Source organism: Chiloscyllium plagiosum, chromosome 30, assembly GCF_004010195.1.
Source record: "Chiloscyllium plagiosum isolate BGI_BamShark_2017 chromosome 30, ASM401019v2, whole genome shotgun sequence".
Taxonomy (NCBI): Eukaryota; Metazoa; Chordata; class Chondrichthyes; order Orectolobiformes; family Hemiscylliidae; genus Chiloscyllium; species Chiloscyllium plagiosum.
This window is the reverse complement of record NC_057739.1, coordinates 23507083-23526590: the sequence shown is the minus strand read 5'-3', so window position 1 is coordinate 23526590 and position 19508 is coordinate 23507083. Positions and strand designations below refer to the sequence as shown.

Sequence of the window (19508 nt, the reverse complement as noted above, 5' to 3'; positions counted from 1 at the left end):
CCCTGACTAATGCCCCTAACCTTCATAATCCCTGAACACTATGGGCAATTTAGCATGGCCAATTTACCTAACTTGCACATCTTTGGATTGTGGAAGGAAACTGTAGCAAACCCATGCAGACACAGGGAGAATGTACAAAGTCTACTCCGAGAGTCACCCGAGGCTGGAATTGAACCCGGGTCTCTGGTGCTTTAAGGCAGCAGTGATAACCACTGAGCCACCGTGCCACCCCAATAATAACTCGTCTGATATTATCAAAATTCCTCTATCCGTTGCTCCCGATGCGGTCTCCTCTACATTGGGTAGACTGGACACCTCCTAGCAGAGCTCTTTAGGGAACATCTCTGGGACACCCACACCAATCAACCACAACGCCCTGTGGCCCAACATTTCAACTCCCCCACCCACTCAGCCGAGGACATGGAGGTCCTAGGCCTCTTTCACCGCTGTTCCTTCACCACCCGACGCCTGGAGGAAGAACGCCTCATCTTCCGCCTCAAAACACTTCAACCCCAGGGCATCAATGTTGACTTCACCAGTTTCCTAATTTCCCTTTCCCCCACCTCACCCCAGTTCCAAACTTCCAGCTCAGCACTGTCCCCATGACTTGTCTTACCTGTAGGTCAAGCAGGTCAGGATGGTGGGTGACATTCCTTCAAGGTCATTAGTAAGCTATTAGGGTGTTTATGATTAATAAAGCTGGAAGACAATTTTCTGGTACTAGCCCATAAATTACAAGTTGAATTTAGTTTGGATGGGATGTTAATCTGAGCCTCAATTGAACAGCTTTGAGAATGGGAAAGATATCATGGCTCTATATTGAAGTAGGACAGAGGAATTATCACCTATCATTGAAACTTCAATTTAAATGCATCGTTCTCTCTGGAAATCAAATGCTTTCAAGGATTTGTTTTATTTCAAAGCATTCCAACAATCTCTTAGTTCATGAACCCAAGTGATTCTTTAGCATGTTGGCCAAGTTCAAGTTGTAATATTGAACACATATGTCATTCTGAAAAATGCTTACTCCATTAATGAACTTTTTAAAAAAAATTGTCCCGCCAATATTTATCCCTCAAATAACATGCCAAAAGCCAGATTGGGTGTTCATTATCAAATTGTTGCTTGTGAAGACTTGCTGTGTGCCAATTGGCTGTTGCATTTCTAAATTGCAAAAGTGCATACTCAATGCCTATAAAGTGCTTTGATACATCCAGCGATCATAAAAAAGCAATATACACTTTTCACAGTTAGTTATTGTGGGATTGAAAGCACGATCTTAACACAATCACTGCTAAGTGGTCGAATCTATCGGAAGTATTATGTTTCTATCATGGCTGGTTTGAAAACGCATCAGCAATCTGGATTACTGCTTGTAATAAACTGCAGTGGTGCAAACACTCAAAGCTGATCAACTTCCATTTTTTTTGTTAATCATGAGTTTTCTTTAGCATGGGCATTTTGAGAATCCTATGGACAGAGTGGCAATTTTCTATCGTCTATGGAAGAAAGCATATTTTGTTACATGTAAAAAGAAGCCCTTCTGCTCAGGGTCATCAGAAAATGGCAAAAAAAAAAGCTTTATCTCCAAATAGGATTCACGCAGTAGAAGTGTCTCTGAATGGGTTTGGCTGCAGTATAAATAAATAAAATAGTCAAGGATGAAAGATAGAATTTTATGAAAAATATTTGCTATAGTTGATTTGAACTAAATAACATATATTTTTAATTGCAGCGTATTTTTGGTCAAGAATTCATAAATTTCTGAAGCCAAGCCCTAGTTTTATGCATCATCTACTGACGCACTACCAATGGTTTTGGAATATTCTGGATGGCATTTCGTTCATCAGAGACTCACTAATGCGATATGTTTTAACAGGTATCTCACTTGTATTAAGTTGCTCAGCTAAACATTGGCAGTTATAAGACAATATTCAGTTTGACTGATGTACCCATGCAATGAAACAATAATCATGAGCTACAAGATAGGAAAAGGCACACAACTCTTTAAAATTTGCATAACATGTAGATGGGGGAGTGGTTAAGAAGGTGTTTAGCACGCTTGCCTTCATTGCTCAGACCTTTGAGTATAGGAGTTGGGATTGTACAGGACATTGGTGAGGCCTCTTCTGGAGTAATGTGTGCAGTTCTAGAAAGGATATTATTAAACTGGAGAGGGTTCAGAAAAGATTTACAAAGATGTTACTGGGAATGGAGGGTTTGAGGTATAAAAGTAGGTTGGATAGGTAGGGATGATTTTCACTCGTGTGGCCTTTTGAAGTTTATAAAGTCATGAGGGGCATAGGTAAGGTGAGTGATAAGGGTCTTTTCCCTAGGATGGAGCAGTTGAAAACTCGGGGGCATAATTTTAAGTTGAGAGGAGAAAGATTTAAAAAGGACTACAAATAGCAACGTTTTTACACAGAGGGTGGTTCTTGTGTGGATTGAACTGCGAGAAAAAGTGGTGGATGCAGGTTCAGCTCCAATGTTTAAAAGGCATTTGGATAAGTATATGAATACAAAAGGTTTGGAGGGTTATGGGCCAAACTCAGGCAAGTGGACTAGTTTAGTTTGACAACATGGTCAGTGTGGACTAGTAGGACCGAAGATTCTGTTTCCATGCTGTGTGACTCTTTGACTAGAAAATTGTCAATGTCACATTCTTATTCAAAAAGGGAAGGACACAAAAAAAACAGGTAAATATGAATAATTGGTGTGATATGGTTCAGTCCTCATTTTAAATTAATACATTCAATCCTAATCGGTTGCAAATGATAGTGGTCATGTCATGGAGTAATAATCCATAGGCCTAGGTTAGTGACATAAGATCAAATTCCACATAACAATTAGTGGAATTTTAAATTCAATTAGTACATTTGGTATATAAAGCTGGTCCCAATCATGGTGAGCATGACAATAATAATAAATTTTCCTCAAAAACCGTCTCATCATTAAGAGCCTTCACGGAAGGAAATCAAGCATCCCTTCATGGTCTGACCTACATGTGACTCCAGGCACACCACAATGTGGTTGTCTCTTAAATGGCCAAGCAAGTTATACAGTTTCAGAGGTAGTTATGGTTGCTAGTGAAACCTGTATCATCATAAATTTATTAATGTAAAAGTGACAAAAATTACAACATTTTGAGAAACAAAATTAGTCAGATTTAGAGATTCTTTATAGTATATGCTGAAAGCATTAGATATGCAAAACTGAGGTAGATCATCATTGCCATCGATGGGAGCATATAATTACGGTATGACAGACATATATTGTCTGTTTCCATTGTAAATATTGTCATAGAAATTTACAGATAATTGATTTGAACCTACAGCATAGAAACAGTTTGAGTACAACTGGTCCATGATAGTGTTTACACTCCACTTGGGCCTTATCCCACTCTAATTACCTCTTCTACCTCTGCCTCATATTCTTCTTTTCATACCTCACTAATGTATACAGCATGCCTCTCCCTCAGTATATACGTGCAATCTGCTGCGACCTTTCCATATTGTGGCAATTTTATATTCCCATCGGTTTTCATGCAAAAATATTACAATAAGTGCACAAAGGGCAGGCTGGGAATGGACAAAGGTGGAAGGGAGGACGTAGCCTTTGAAATGTGCATCATTGCCATAGTGAGTAGGCTCTAGGATGCGGATTCATTCCTGATGAAGGGCTTTTGTCCGAAACATTGATTATCCTGCTACTTGAATGCTGCTGTGCTTTTCCAGCACCACTTTAACCTTGACTCTGATCTGCAGTCCTCACTTTTGTCTAAGATGCGGACGCATGGCCAGAGTAGACAGGGCAAGAGATAGAAAAGTAATGTATACAAAGGCACAATAAGATTTAAGACTACAAATGGACAAATTTAAAAGATGAAAGCAAGTCTAACGGAAGGATCAGGACACTCCACGTTTAAACTGTAATCTTCATAGGTAGATTTCTTAAGGCCCCAGTTATACAGTTTTATTTTAAAAATTTTGCAAGGCTATGTGCTTTAGGTATAATGCCCTGACAGGTGAGAAAGTATCACTTTACCTGGGAAGAAGATAGAAAATCTCAACTTTTCTGCAGAAGTTTGAATCACTATTTTGATAATAAACAAGTCTAAGAAAACCCCAGTAAGCAGTACAGATATACAATATTGCTATTTTGCAGAAGTTGAAACTTTGGAAGAAATAACACAATGCAATGTTGTTAGTTAACAGGAGTTCAGTTTATTAGAATACAAATACTGTATTGCTGTAGAACCAAGTTAAAGGTTTGAATTCAAAATATAGAAGTCTGAGGAAATCTTTAAGACAAATTTAAAACAGCATTGACTTAATGTAAGAACAAAACATGAAGGCAGCAGAACACAGAGTATTGTGATGCTACAGATTAAACAGATTTGAAACAATAAGAATAAGTAAACACATTGAGTTAATTCTTACTGTATTTTTGGCTAGTGACAGTTAAATCTTGTTTAAAAGAGGGTTTTTTGCCCACAAGGCCTAATGAAATTTTTATGCTGTATCTTACCAACCAGCCTAATTAATTAGGCATCCACCCCGATGGCTCCCTTCTTTTCCAATTCTACCTCCACACATCTTTCCTGGGACATCCAGTCACTTAGCGGATATTCTCCAAGAGCCCATCATCCCTGGCAGCTGTGCCATCTGTAAAAGGCTGTGGTGCACCCAGGTGAGCACTGGTATTCGGAAGCTGCCCTATGTGATGACAGAGGTACAATGTGAAGATGTCAGAGGATGGCAAAGTGAATTTTCTGAAAGGCACCTGGAGCTCCTGCTGAACTGGGTGGTGCATGGGAGGAGGGGGGCCAGAACACTAGATCTTAGCAGCTTGGTCTGAGGTCACCATCTAGTCAGTGCCATCTTCATGGTGTGGAGGAAGGGCTGGCAGTGCCTTGAGAGGGTCATTGACCTTTTTCACTGTACCAGGATAATGCATCTCTCTACTACTTCACTCTGATTCTATCCCTGCTCCTGCCCCCACTCTCCACCAAGGCACATGCTGTGCTAGTCTCCCAGTGGCCTGCAACATTTTTCCTCACTCACTCTCAGCCCCTTGGCCCACCCTTCCAAGCCACTCACTTTGCATTGGCCTCTGTGCTGCCTACTGACTCCCTCAGAACACCTCACCATCAGCACTAACAACCGTGCCACCATGTACTTTCACCCCCACTCAATCCTCCCCTTCCTGTCATCCCAAAAGGAGCCAGCCCACAGTAGGGCAGAAAGGGAGGGGGTGCCTGGCATTAGAATTCTCCGCCCCTGTCAATGTATGTGCTGAGGGGCTGCTGATGAATATGGAAGCAAGATGAACAAGGCATACAGAGGGCTATGCTGACACCATTGCCCCTCATGTTAAAACATTCCTATGCTTACTCCCTGGATACATAGTCCAGGGGAAGAAATGTCTGGGGCAGGGAAGTGTATAGCACACGGGGGACAATGCCTGATAATCATCAGAGATTAGGCCTCACGCAGGTTTGTCTTCTGTACAGTGCATGGCTTCCTGTGAAATTTCGCTTCCCTTTAAATGGCTCACATCAGTGGATCCTGCAGTTCCCTCCGTCACAGTTGAAGACACCTACCCTGTCCACTTCAGGTGTGCTCATGACCATTTTCTTTCTCATTGTGCACTTTCGATTTCCAGCACGGTGGAAGGTTACAGCAAGTGTTCCTGGGCCAGTAGTTTGATGCCTCCACCCTGATATGTGTCAGTGAGGTCCCAAATATCCAGGCCCCCTTCCTGACAGTCCTTCCTGTCAGCCCCATTGTCTTTTTACCTCCCCAGATTGCCAACCGCTCCATCAATTTGTCTACCTTACTCTCCTAGCCCCTGGTATTTGAGATGACCAAGCCTCATCAGGTAATAACTTCTCCCTCTCATATTACCCTGTTCCCATTCTTATTCTACCAAACAGCACTCTCACACAAATACAGTTGCACCCCAACCCACTCTGCTTTACAGTTGCCATTCAGCTTTCAGGAGGTATGACCGAGATCACCTTGACCAGATGCCTGACTGTAGCCAATCCCCTAGACTGGTATCGGAGGCTGCTCTCAATTTACTAAACTAGGACCTCCTAGCTGATGATTACCTTCATGGACTTCACTGAAGATGGCTCCACTAAGAGTTGAATGCTTGGCTGCTCGCTTCCTGCACATGCAGTGTAGTTGCTGGGTAAGCTGTTGGTATATGGTGCAAGTGTGAAATTGCCAAAGCATATTACTGCCCAGCCAAATGTAGATCCCTTTAGCCTGAAGACTGCTGAGTGCAAGGCAAGCTGCCTGAATGTGTGACTGTGCTCATTATCATGGCAAGGCAAGCTGGGAATGCTGTGAACATCCAGGCAGGCGCTTGATGAACAAGTACTGAGAGAGCAACCCAACAGCCCTGAGGTGCAGCCTGGTCCAGACAGTGAGCTGAGTGTCTGCTGTGTGTTTAAAGTGACCTTGCAGCAACCTTCAAGGCTGGTGAGCCCTGCAATGCAGGTTTGTGCTTCCCAAACGTTGTACAAGTGGATCAGAGAGGTGCCACATGAGGAGCTGGCAAATACAAGGATGCCATCATCTATGGATGAGGGTTGTTTTCAGCTGGTGCCTGGGGATTGTGCCAATGTTGTTTACATGGACGGTCTTCACAGCCAGCGGCTTGGTAAAGTCACCAGGTATCTGTTCTGATATTCCTATCGAGATTTCTTAATGTCCAGTTGTCTCTTTCATTTGCTAAAATAGGAAGCTGAATATTATTGAGGTGAGTTGTGCTATTAAGAAGATGTTTAACATGGTATCATCCCCTTAATTAGTAACTTAACACCGCCTAGCTAAAAGCATACGTCACGACGTGGCAGATGCATAAAACATACAGTGAGTTGCTGCAATCTCAAGGTAGGTCTAATTGGAATTCTCATCTGATTCTGCCGCAAATCTCATTATAGCTAACATCGTTCAGAACCTTATAAAATTCTTCCTATTAGAAAAACATGAAAGGAGTGCTAATACTACCAAAGAGAGTGCTCAAACAAAACACAGGATCAGATATTTTGAAGAAAGCAATTCTAAAGATTCAGAATTGTTTCAAAATGAAAGACAGACTCTGAAGCTGAGATCATTAATACCTTCTTGCATTCTATTTTGGCCTCTGGTGGATGATGTTAGAAATTGCCAAAGTGTCAAAGAAGACTTAAGTGCTTTGGCAATTTTTTAAAAGCATTTGATAATTACTTCAAGCTGAGAACAAAAAAATTTTTGAATAGGCAAGATTCAACAGAAGAGTTCAGCTTCCAGGAGAATTCATAACTAATTTCATTAATGACCTCTACAGATTAGTTGAAACCTGTGATATCAAAGTTTATGAGCCAGACTTGCAGTTGGAATAATTGATAAATCTTTGTTAGATTTCTTATAGTCCAAGGAAGATATAACTTTGGAGAAAACTATTCAAACTGTGCAGAAGCAGTGAGCAGAAAGACACAAACACATTCTCAGAGGAGAAGATTAACCATACACTGGGTGAGCAATAGAATCCATTCCGTTGATGTGATAAAGATACTTTAAAGAAGCATGTGGTAAGTCAAAGTAGAGAGTAAACCAAATGGCGTATAGAACAGTACAGCACAGTACAGACCTTTCAGCCCTTAATGTTGTGCCGATCTTTTATCCTAATTTAAGATCAGACTAACCTACATACCCTTCATTGTACTAACTTCCATGTGCCTATCTAAGAGTCGCTTAAATATCCCAAATGTATCTGACTCTACAACCACGTCTGGCAGTGCATTCCACACACCCACCACTCTGAGTAAAGAACCCACCTCTGTCATCTCCTCTAAACCTTCCTCCAATCATCTTAAAATTATGCCTCCTCATGATAGCCATTTCTGCCCTGGAAAAAAGTCTCTGGATATCCACTCTATCTTTGTCTCTCATTATCTTGTGCACCTCTCTCAAGTCATCTCTCATCCTTCTTCACTCCAATGAGAAAAGCCCTAGCTTCCTCAACCTTTCTTCATAAGACATGCTCTCCAGTGCAGGCAGCATCCTGCTAAATATCCTTTGCACCCTCTCTAAAGCTTCCACATCTTTCCTATAATGAGGCGACCAGAAGTGAACACAATATTCCAAGTGTGGACTAACCAGGCCTCTATAGAGCTGCAGCATAACCTCGCGGCTCTTAAAATCAATGACCTTGCTAATGAAAGCCAACACACATACGTCTTTTTAACAACCCCATCAACTTGGGTGGCAACTTTGCGGGATCTATGGACAGGGACCCCACACTGTTCCTCCACACTGTCAAGAATCCTGTCTTTAACCCTGTATTATGCTTTCAAATTTGACCTTCCAAAGTGAATCATTTCACACTTTTTTCTAAGTTGAATTCCACCTGCAACTTATCAGCCCAGTACTGCATCCTGTCACTGTCCCATTGTAACCTACAGCAGGCTCTCCACACTAGTCACCACTCCACCAATCTTTGTGTCATTGGCGAACTTAATAACCCACCCTTCCACTTCCCCATTCAAGTCATTTATAAAAATCACAAAGAGCAGAGGTCCTAGAACTGATCCCTTCAGAACACCACTGGTCACCAAGCTCCAGGCTAAATACTTTCCTTCTACCACCGCCTTCTGCCTTCTATGGGCCAGCCAGCCAGCCAGATTTCCCCGTATCCCAAACCTCCTTTCTTTCTGAATGAGCCTACCATGGGGAACCCTATCAAATGCCTTGCTAAAATCCATGTACACCAGATCCACTGCTGTGCCTTCATCACTGTGTTTTGTCACATCCTCAAAGAATTCAGTAAGGTTTGTAAGGCAAGACCTGCCCCTCACGAAGCCATGCTGACTATCTCTAATCAAACTATGGTTTTCCAAGTAATCATAAATCATGTCTCTCCGAATCCTCTCCAATACTTCACCTACACATATGTGAGACTGGTCTGTAATTCTCAGGATTACCCTATTCCCTTTCTTGAACAAGGGAATAACATTTGCCACCTTCCAATCATCTGGAACTACTCCAGTGGACAGTGAAGACGCAAAACCCATCGCCAAAGACGCAGCAATCTCTTCCCTCACTTCCCATAGTAACCTAGAGTATATCTCGTCTGGCCCAGGCGATTTATCTATCCTTATGGCTTTCAAAATTTTCAGCACATCCACCTTCTTAACATCAATATACTCGAGCGTATCAGTCTGTTTCACGCTGTCCTCCGAAACGTCAAGGTCCCTCTCAGTAATGAATACTGAAGTGAAGTATTTATTAAGGACTTCCCCTACTTACTCTGACTCCAGGCGCAAGTTCCCCCACTATCCCTGATCAATCCTACCCTCACTCTGGCTATCCTCTTTCTCCTCACATAATTGTAGAATATCTTTAGGGTTTCCTTAATCCTACCTGCTAAAGTTTTTCATGCCCCCTTCTAGTTCTCCTAAGTCCATTCTTCAGTTCCTTCCTGGCTACCTTGTAACCCTCTAGAGCCCTGTCTGATCCTTGCCTCCCCAACTTTCTTCCTCTTGACTAGATGTTCCACATCCCTTGTTACCCAAGGTTCAACCTACCATGCCTTCCTTGTCTCAGTGGGATAAACCTGTCCAGCACTACCATCAAGTGCTTCCAAAACAACCTCCACATTTTTGTTGTGCACTTCCCTGAGAACATCTGTTCCCAGTTTAGGCACCCCAGTTCCTGCCTAATAGCATTGTACTTTCCCGTCCCACGATTAAATACTTTCCCATACCGTCTGCTCCTATCCCTCTCCATGAGTGTAGTAAAGGTCAGGGTGTTGTGATCACTATCATTGAAATGCTCTCCCACCAAGAGATTTCACACCTGACCTGGTTCGTTACCAAGCACCAAATCCAATATGGCCTCCCCTCTAATCAGCCTGTCTACATGTTGAATCAGGAACCCTTCCTGACACATTTGACAAAAGCTGCTCCATCCAAACTATTTGAACTAGATTAGATTCCCCACATTGTGGAAACAGGCCCTTTGGCCCAACAAGTCCACACCTCCCCAACTTTCTTCCTCTTGACTAGATGTTCCACATCCCTTGTTACCCAAGGTTCAACCTACCATGCCTTCCTTGTCTCAGTGGGATAAACCTGTCCAGCACTACCATCAAGTGCTTCCAAAACAACCTCCACATTTTTGTTGTGCATTTCCCTGAGAACATCTGTTCCCAGTTTAGGCACCCCAGTTCCTGCCTAATAGCATTGTACTTTCCCGTCCCACAATTAAATACTTTCCCATACCGTCTGCTCCTATCCCTCTCCATGAGTGTAGTAAAGGTCAGGGTGTTGTGATCACTATCATTGAAATGCTCTCCCACCAAGAGATTTCACAACTGACCCTACATTGTGGAAACAGGCCCTTTGGCCCAACAAGTCCACACTGACCCTCCGAAGAGTAACTCACCCAGCCCCATTTCCCTCTGACTAATGCATCTAACACTATGGGCAATTTAGCATGGCCAATTCACCTAACCTGCACATCTTTGGACTGTGGGAGGAAACCCACACAGACACAGGGAGAATGTGCAAACTCCATACAGACAGTCACCCAATGCTGGAATCGAACCTGGGACCCTGGGAAGGAAATTGCAGATTTTACAGAAATGGTGGAAATGTTTCCCACTCCTATCGCACTGAAGAACACAGAATCCGCTACCTCTCAAAGTAGAGTTGTCAATGGCAACAACAAAGATAGCGCTGACTAAGCAGCAATCCTCCAGCGATACAAATAAGGATGTGAAAATGCCTAATTCACCAGAAGGACATCCATATATGGTGAATGAAGACACCTGACCTAATCAACAAACTGTAGTAAGGAGGTTATATACTTCAACTCAGATACATCAGATTGAGAGTAAATATTTGCCTGAACAAAATTGAGGTGAGCTGCAGAGAAGACAGACCAATGTCTACAGATTCAGATCATAGTCAAAAAGAATAAATTACCTGCTATTAACATCCAGAATACTGAAAAAGAGAATACCTGTTTAAAATGAAATAACTGCTTCACTCAGTAATCCACAACAGTAGAAGGAAGAATGTACTTATTTCAGCAGAGCAGATATCTTCTATAAAAGATATTTGTGAGATTAAGGTTCCCCAGACATGAGTTTAAGCTAGATGCTAGACCAAGTACCTGGTTTATTAGGAACAACATCTGCTGCAAAGGACATCCAAAAGATGAAAAAGTTTCTCCAATGCAGAATTTCAGAGTCCAGCTCAACAGTCCTCATGTCAAAGACTTACCAATCTTCCAAGTCAAAAGGGAATTTGTTCTGTTCCAAACCACCAGCACTAGAGACTTCAGGGAGGTGCGGCAGTGATAAAAGTAGCGTAAGTGTCAACCCTGGAGAAGAAAGTTTAGGGAGAGGTGTTACATAAGATAATGGCTCTGAAGCGGTTAATGTAAAATTTACATTACTTCCACTCAGTTTAATGGTGTCACATCACCTTTGGGTAAAAAAAAAGTTAAATCTTTCACAAAGTCCCAGTGGCGCCCCATGTGATACACCTGACTCCTGATAGTTATAACTAAGTCTAACCAATTGGTGTTAATTGTATCTAGTGCTATTTTGCAATAAACTACACCTTGTTAAGACTCAAGTGGTCTACCTTCTATCACTGACAGATAAGCCCTTAGACTCAACGTAGAAAGGAGCATTGTTGGCAATAAACTCAGCTGCCGGCTGTTGCTATCCAGAATTCAACAGCCTCATCCACAAGTAGAAAAAAATGCTTTACAGTTCAGTGTGTTTTCTTTGTACAGCCAATAATTGCTGTGTATGTGTTTGAAATTTTTAAAGGGTACAGCGGACTGTCTTGGAACCAATGTCCATGTGCAATATAATTGTTCACCAGTGTGTTTCTGTTTTTGAGGAAAGAATCATTGAGTAATTAAAGGAAACTATTGCAAATATTGTGAAGATTAAAAGGAAATAAAAATTGTGCAAATGCACAGCAGATCCAACGGCTAGTATTTCAAAGTGGATTTTCCCAAAAGAGCAACAAATCTTAAAACTATCATCTGGTCACGCAGCCCACTGTCCAACTTTGGTGTCTAAGCACGGTTCAATGAAACATTTTGCACAATTATGCTGCTGACCAATTGCTTATCCGGTCGTCTTAAGTAATGCTGCAGGATTGGAAGCATAGATTAGGTTTATACTTCATGCTCAGCTTTGGTGTGAAACAACAACAGGAAATTCCACATGGGTGGAACCCTCCAGGAGTGTGCGCAGTCTTTGGGATTCAATGATGAATCAATAGGACGCTACAAACAAAACTGGCAAAGGCATTGAAGTAAAATGGTGATTTTTTTTTTAAATTCATTTTCTTTGAACTGTTCTGCTTATTAGGAACAAAAGTAGTGGAGCTTGGCGGAAATACACTATTTGATCAATGGTCAAGACTCATGAAACTAGATAATGAAGAGCCTGTATAATTTCCGATTGGTCGAAGGCAGTACCTTGTGAGGATGCATGTGATGGGGCATTGGTTGGAAGACAAGAATGGAGAAGTGATGCATTAAAATCGGAGGATGAAACTTTCTGAAATTGGCACACCAGGGTTGGCAATCCACAGGGTTCACAATTAAATGTAGGTGCATTGCTAATGTATTTGGAGTCCACATAAAATTAGAAAATGCTAGAGGAGTTCTGGCAGCATCTGTGAAGATCAAAACAAAATGTATGCCTCCCATCAAAGCGTTATTGTCAACACTGGTGTGTAACATAGGATGAAATCAGGTTTACAAACTGCTCCAGTCTTGACTAACCCAACTGATGTAATCACCAAACATTAAAATATTAAACTCCAGAGCAGTAGAATTGGATCCCTAAGAATGAAAGCATCACAAACAAAATGCAAGCCAGATTGGCACCACACTTTAGCAACCAGTTCGACATCTGTATCTGCTCATTACATGGCCTGAGGTAACGAATGAAGTAAGTATAGTGTTTGTAGAATTTTCCAGGAAAACAATTGGATTGAAACTATTTCCCAGCCGTAACTCTAACTGACTGGTTTTGAGGTGCAGCCTGTCTGTTACTGAATCTCACAAATACTAAACCAGGAGGCAGCAGTTCTTACGTAAATGAATATCTCATTTAAAAGCACTGTCGATGTTCTTTTACTGTAATTCTCTATTGAGGCCTACACTGATGCAAGGATTTGAAAGAGAGCTACAAAATAAATGTACCTCATAAATATGTAACAATTTGTTGTGAACAGCACTGATACTGCAAACAAACAAAGCAGGTCAGATATAATTTCAAGTTACATAATATTCAAATGTTAAGTAAACTGAACAGATTGGAAATTAAGTTGAGGTATTAGATTGTATTTGATTTTGCAATACTGTTCAGACTAAAATCAGAAGTTAATTCTTATGTTTTAATGCTGTTGGATGGAAAATATATTTCACATATCAGATGTGCACAACTGAAGTGTTTTCCATTAGCTGCCTTTCTGTATGTGGTGCTTTTTCAGAGCTGCTGGATGTGATCAGAAAAGTTACCTGAGGGATTTTATTGAAGGCAAATTCATTGAGGCAAGTGAGCTTTTAAAAGCTAGTTAGATAGTCTGCGTATTTGTAATGCCCGAATGAGGGTATGAGTTTAGACCTGCCCCATTTCATTCACTTGCCATTGGGTGTCAAGATGAGTAGTTCATGTCACAATATGTCTAAAATTATTTTAAGTATGGCAGAGTAAAATTTGCATGTGCCAGCATAACAGATGGATAGGTAGAATTTAGTGTTATTGTTTCAGGAATCATTAGGGAGAATTAAGGGGTAATTTCATAGCAATTTGTATTTCCTCAGATCATCTTCCACATTTGCTCACAAGTCATGTAGACACTACACTGAGCTGAATGTTTTCACTACATGCTGTGAAGCATGTTGCAATGCTCTTCTGACACCCATTTAGCACCTTAGCACCCACTGAAAATTATTTAGGTCCATTGTTTGCCCATGGACAGTGTTTCTGACTTTGTTTTTGTATCAGCCACTTTTTCTTCTGCCAGCTCCCTGGAGATAGAGTGGGTGGGGAGCGTTAATGTAGCTCACAGCCTGGATCTTATTTATTGGACAGGAGGCTCTCTGGTCTTATCTGGGGCAGCACGCTGTTCTTCTGTACACACTCATTGCAAATAGCAAACCTGGATGCTATGGAATTGTCTGTAAATTAAACCAGGTTTGAGAGAACAAAAATCTATTGTAAATGTTCAAAATGCTCCGGATCCAACGGTGGATTGAGCAACATATTGAGCAAAAGTGCCTGAAGCTAAAACATTAGTTCTGGAGTTGTTTGAAGCATTGCCCATCTAAGCCTGTCTGTTAAATTGTTTTTACTGTCGCATTCAGACTTATTTACTTTGTCCAGTCAACTAAAATTGACCCGGGTTCAATTCCCGCCTCAGGCGACTGACTGTGTGGAGTTTGCACGTTATCCCCGTGTCTGCGTGGGTTTCCTCCGGGTGCTCCGGTTTCCTCCCACAGTCCAAAGATGTGCAGGGTCAGGTGAATTGGCCACACTAAATTGCCCGTAGTGTTAGGTAAGGGGTAAATGTAGGGGTATGGGTGGGTTGCGCTTCGGCGGGTTGGTGTGGACTTGTTGGGCCGAAGGGCCTGTTTCCACACTGTAATCTAATCTAATCTAAAATTGCAAAAATATCAAAAACTGATAAATTATTAACCTTATAATGCCTGAAAAAGGATTGCATGATTATCTGCCAGTTTCCCCGAATTGTTCAGGTTTGTTTCCTCATTTTCTATTTCAAAATGTGTGTTATAATACTCTGCTGTGTAAAAAAAAAAGTTGAACCTGAATTTGACAATTTCCAAAGAGTTGTCTGTTAAGCGAGCCTTTTCCTGATAGTCCAGATCTTAATGATGTACGGAATTATGACATAGAATTTGATCCTTAGAAGTGACACTTATGTGAAAGAGCTGGGATTTCTGGGTCACTGTGGTTGTGCTCAACAGCCTACGTTATGAAGGGAAAGCCTTTTGAGGATTCCTGCACTTAATCTCTGTCTCGTGACTCCTGCATGCCATGAGCATGCGTTGTCATGACGAGGCTGAACTGTGACTCTGCCCATGTTTAAATAGCTTGGCTGTAATTCATTCCTTGGTAAAGAATAGCAGAACAATTGTCACCTGTGGATGGGTTCATATCCCAATGAGAGTCAACATGATGTGACAGAAGGAAGTGAACTGGACAGGTTACAGAGATATATCTACGTCAATCTTTTGAGTAAATTTTGTCGTAGCTATATGTACATGCAGTATTGATTGTTCGGTAGTATTGTCTTAAACTGATTCCATCCATTTAAAACAAAAGCAGCAATTTCTGCAGAAGCTCAGCAGATCTGGCAGTATCTGTGGAGAGAAAGCAGGTTTAATGTTTCTGGTTGAGTGACCTTGCTTCAGAACTCAAGAAGGGTCAGTTCTGAGAAAGCATCACAGAACCCGAAACATTAACCCTGATTTCTCCCCCACAGACGCTGCCAGACCTGCTGAGGTTTTCCTGCAATTTCTGCTTTTGTTTCTGATTTCCAGCTTCCATAGTTCTTTTGGGCATTTTGTTTCCATCCATTCAAACTTCACCTTTTACACAAATTGTTCATACCTCTGTAAAAGTCCACCATATAAAAATCAGTTTCCTAGATAAATAGGTGAGATTAAAAAAAAAACTTTTAGGCTTTGGAAAATCAGAAAACAATGTTTAATAGTGGCAGATAAACAAGGATGCAGTGAAGAATATTAACTTGCATGCCAAGTTTCTTTCTAAGCTCCCAGCTAGTACCGAATCAGAAGCTGAGTACTTAGGCATTACCCTTCAAAGCTACCCAGTCATTGACTTGCAATTCTGAGGCGTATAGGCATCAAATGTGTTTATCATATTACTTGTAATGTTCCACCAGATTAGAAGCGTTTGAGGGCGTCAGTTCAGTCAAGCAAAGATAGTGAAATTTGTTCTGAGAAAGTCCAGTATTTGCTGTGTTTTGCTCTTGCTTCTATCAATATAAAAGTGACCTGTGACTAAATAAGAAATTCAGCCTTCAACGATTAAATTCACCAAAGATCCTTAGACTGCACCTTCCAAACCCCCAACCGTTACCATGAGCGGCTAAACCACAAAGATCAGAAAGGGCCTTGAGTCGATGATGTTTTGTGTTGGCTTTTCTAATCTCGGCCAGATTCGTTATAGTTGCAAGTCACTGAGCTAGGAAGGCAAACTTTCCCATTGCTCCCATTACTATCCACTTAACTGCACTGACTACAGATAAGGATTGTATTGAACTGTGTTGACTAAAGGTGGAAAAATATGTATAAGAGAAGTAGAGCCACTTAAAAAGAACTGAAAGAACTGTGGATGTTATAAATCCGAAACTAAAACAGAAGTTGCTGGAAAAGCTCAGCAGGTCTGGCAGCATCTGTGAAGAGAAATCGGAGTTAATGTTTCCAGTCTAGTGACCCTTCCTCAAAACAGTTCTGAGGAAGCCGGACCTGAAACGGTAACTCGTCACAGATGCTGCCAGATTCACTTAAAGGGAAGCTGTCTTTCAGTGGAATTATCCTTTTCACTCTCCAATCTGTCAGTTATTAATATCCCTCCATCCAGAACATACTGTGCTCATTTAATAAGGCCATTTATATTGCTGTGACAATTATTTTTAATGCAAAGGTGATGTAGACCTTACCTTGCACAATGTAGCTGTGTTTTCACAATAGAAAATGAAGTGAAAGGGAAGTGTATATTAACTATACATAGACCTTTGACTGAATATTGTTAGTCATAATAACTTACGATACAAATATGTATTGTGTGTGAATTTTACATTGTGAGATTTAAATTGTGCATCAGTATTCACTTAACTTTGCGTCAAGCACAGGAAATCTGCTAATTGTTTAAATGAACAATATAGGTCACTAAGACAGTGATACTTTGGATGTTAACTACATATGTACCCATAAAGAGGAAGGGTCGAGCAAGCAAAGCTAAAGCTCTCTGAATGTGATAGGAAATAGAAACTAAAATAAATCAAGAGTGCAGGTGGGAGAATTGAATAATAAATTAAGAGAAAAGATATGAGAAAAAATGGTCAAAAGATAAAGGGGTCACAAAAGGAATTCAAATCTTTTATAATAACACAAAAATTTAAAAATCCTTAAAGTAATAGTGGGACTGATTCAAGGCAAAGAAGGAAATCTTTCCATTGATGCAGAGTGTATTACTGGGATACTAAATGAATACATTCCATCTTTCTTCAGAAAATAAAGGGATGTAGTTTTGTCATAGTGGAGGAGGGAGGAACAGGGACTTTAGATAGAATGGCAGTAAATAGAAAGGAAATGCTAAGTAGGTTGGTGTCACACAAAATGAATATGTCTCCAATTGAGAGGTAGTGTCTGCTAAAGAAATGAGAGTGAAAATGGCAGTAGATCAATGCACGGTCTTTCAGTCCTCCTTGGATATGGGAATGGTGCCAGAGGATTGCAAATATTATTCTCCTTCAAAAGGTGAAATGGTTAAATTTAGAACTGAATTTTATGATCCTGCATTGGTGCACTTAAAGGCTTGGGGTGGAGGGGGAACACACAATCCAGTGGATTTTGTACCCACATCTACCCACCAACCCTACCATCAACAAGAGTGGCATTGGGCATCCAAACTTGCAGAAGTTCAATTGACCCTTTTTTTGTGGACAATTAACACAAGCTTTGTCTCATCTGCATATTTTGAAATTGTGCCCAGTATACTGTCTCTAGGTGATTAGTATAGATTTTTTTTTTAAAAAGCAGGGGTTCTTACATTGACTGCTGAGCAATCCCGCTATATAACTTCCCCCAATCTGGAAAATGATCATTCATCATTACCCATTGTTCCCTGTCACTGCATCAACTTTGTATCCATTTTGTACAGTCCTTTTTGTTCCACATGCTTTAACTTTGCTGGCAAGCTTGTTACAGTGCTGGCACGATATAAAATGGTTTTTGGAAGTCCATATAAGCCACATGATTCTCATCAAACCCATCTGCTACCTCATCAAAAACCTCAAGCAGTTAGTTAAATACAATTTTCCCTTAATAGATTATTGCTGGCCTTCAGATAAATGTGGATTAATTAATGAAATGACTGTTAATTTTGGCCTGACTTAGTAATTTGTTACTGAGCTACTTATGGGCTCTTGTGTTGTAGTGGTAGTAACCCTGCTTCTGTGCTAAGGTTCACTTCAAGTTCCATAGTCCAGTTCGTGTGTCAAAACACATTCAAACATGTTAATTAGGAACATACAGTGGTAGTGCCCATGTCTTTGGTGCAAGATGCCTACATTCAAGTCCCACCTACTCTAGAGGTGTGTAATAGCATCTCTGAGCAAGTTGATTAGAACTTATCTACCTGTTCTATATTGATATTTTTGATATCTTTGATTTGGTCATTTGGATAGTTTAACAGCTTTTATGGTGTATTCATCTAGAAAGTTTGAACCTTGACCAATCTCCAACCAATAGATACGGGCTTCAGGACTCACATTTTGAGTGGCTCACGTTTTTTAGGAGGTTCCATGTTACAGATTGCTTGGGATACACTAGGTTTAATTATATAGTTCAGTAAGATTGATTAACATAAGGGACCTATGTTTTCAATCAGCTGCTAGAGCTGTTACTCTTTCTGTGTCCCATTCCCAATAAGGAGGACAAACAGGTTATTGCCTTAAATATTTAAATTACTTTTATATTCTTCCATTAGGCACTTAACCTTAATGGGGTTTATTACATGTTAAAACTGGAAGAAGAAAGCACATTAGGGACATTTAAACAATCCTTAGGTAAGCACATTGATGATTTTGGGATAGTGTAGGGGGATGAGCTGAGATTAGTTCATAGGTCAGCGCAACATCGAGGGCCGAAGGGCCTGTTCTGTGCTGTATTGTTTTATGTTCTAATACAAATGATTAAAGTGAATGTTAAATACCAACTAATGACAACTTAGGTTATATTAAGTATTCAACACTTCTGTAGTAATACTAATGTTTTTCACAGTTGGCTATTTTTCATGAAGAAAATAATTGAGGATAAATATTTTCACTTCCTATGAGGAAAATAATTGACCCAAGGATATGGCTGTGAGATATTTCTAGGCAAGAGACTTGAATAAAAATTGGATGAAAATTCAGTGTTGTACTCAAACTGCTTACATCTCTAGTGCTCAGGCCTTCCACTTCCTTCCTGCAGGGAAATCATCCACACAACTTCTTTCTGGCTCTATGATGCTGTTCACTTTTCACATGCACTTAGGCTGTAGAACTTAGCATTTGCAAAATAATTAGTTATAAAATAGACCACAGACTGAGATGACAGTTGCCATGTTGCATCTTTATTTCCCACAATCAGTGATTGGTCTTTTTGATGTGATTAAGTTTGAAACTGCATTTGAATCCATGCATAGATCTTTCATGGTTCCCAGTC

The 19508-nt window shown here is 40.7% G+C and overlaps 1 protein-coding gene across 4 annotated transcripts in view; it reads left to right on the top strand.

Moving 5' to 3' along the window:
- Positions 1 to 19508, top strand: part of LOC122564813 (prostaglandin G/H synthase 1-like) — a 104607-nt gene that overhangs the window by 18992 nt on the left and 66107 nt on the right. For all 4 annotated transcript variants that reach the window (XM_043720099.1, XM_043720098.1, XM_043720100.1 and 1 more), the window contains one exon: positions 1736 to 1879. In XM_043720099.1, the coding sequence (XP_043576034.1) occupies positions 1736 to 1879 (144 nt within the window). The remainder of the gene's footprint in view (positions 1 to 1735; positions 1880 to 19508) is intronic.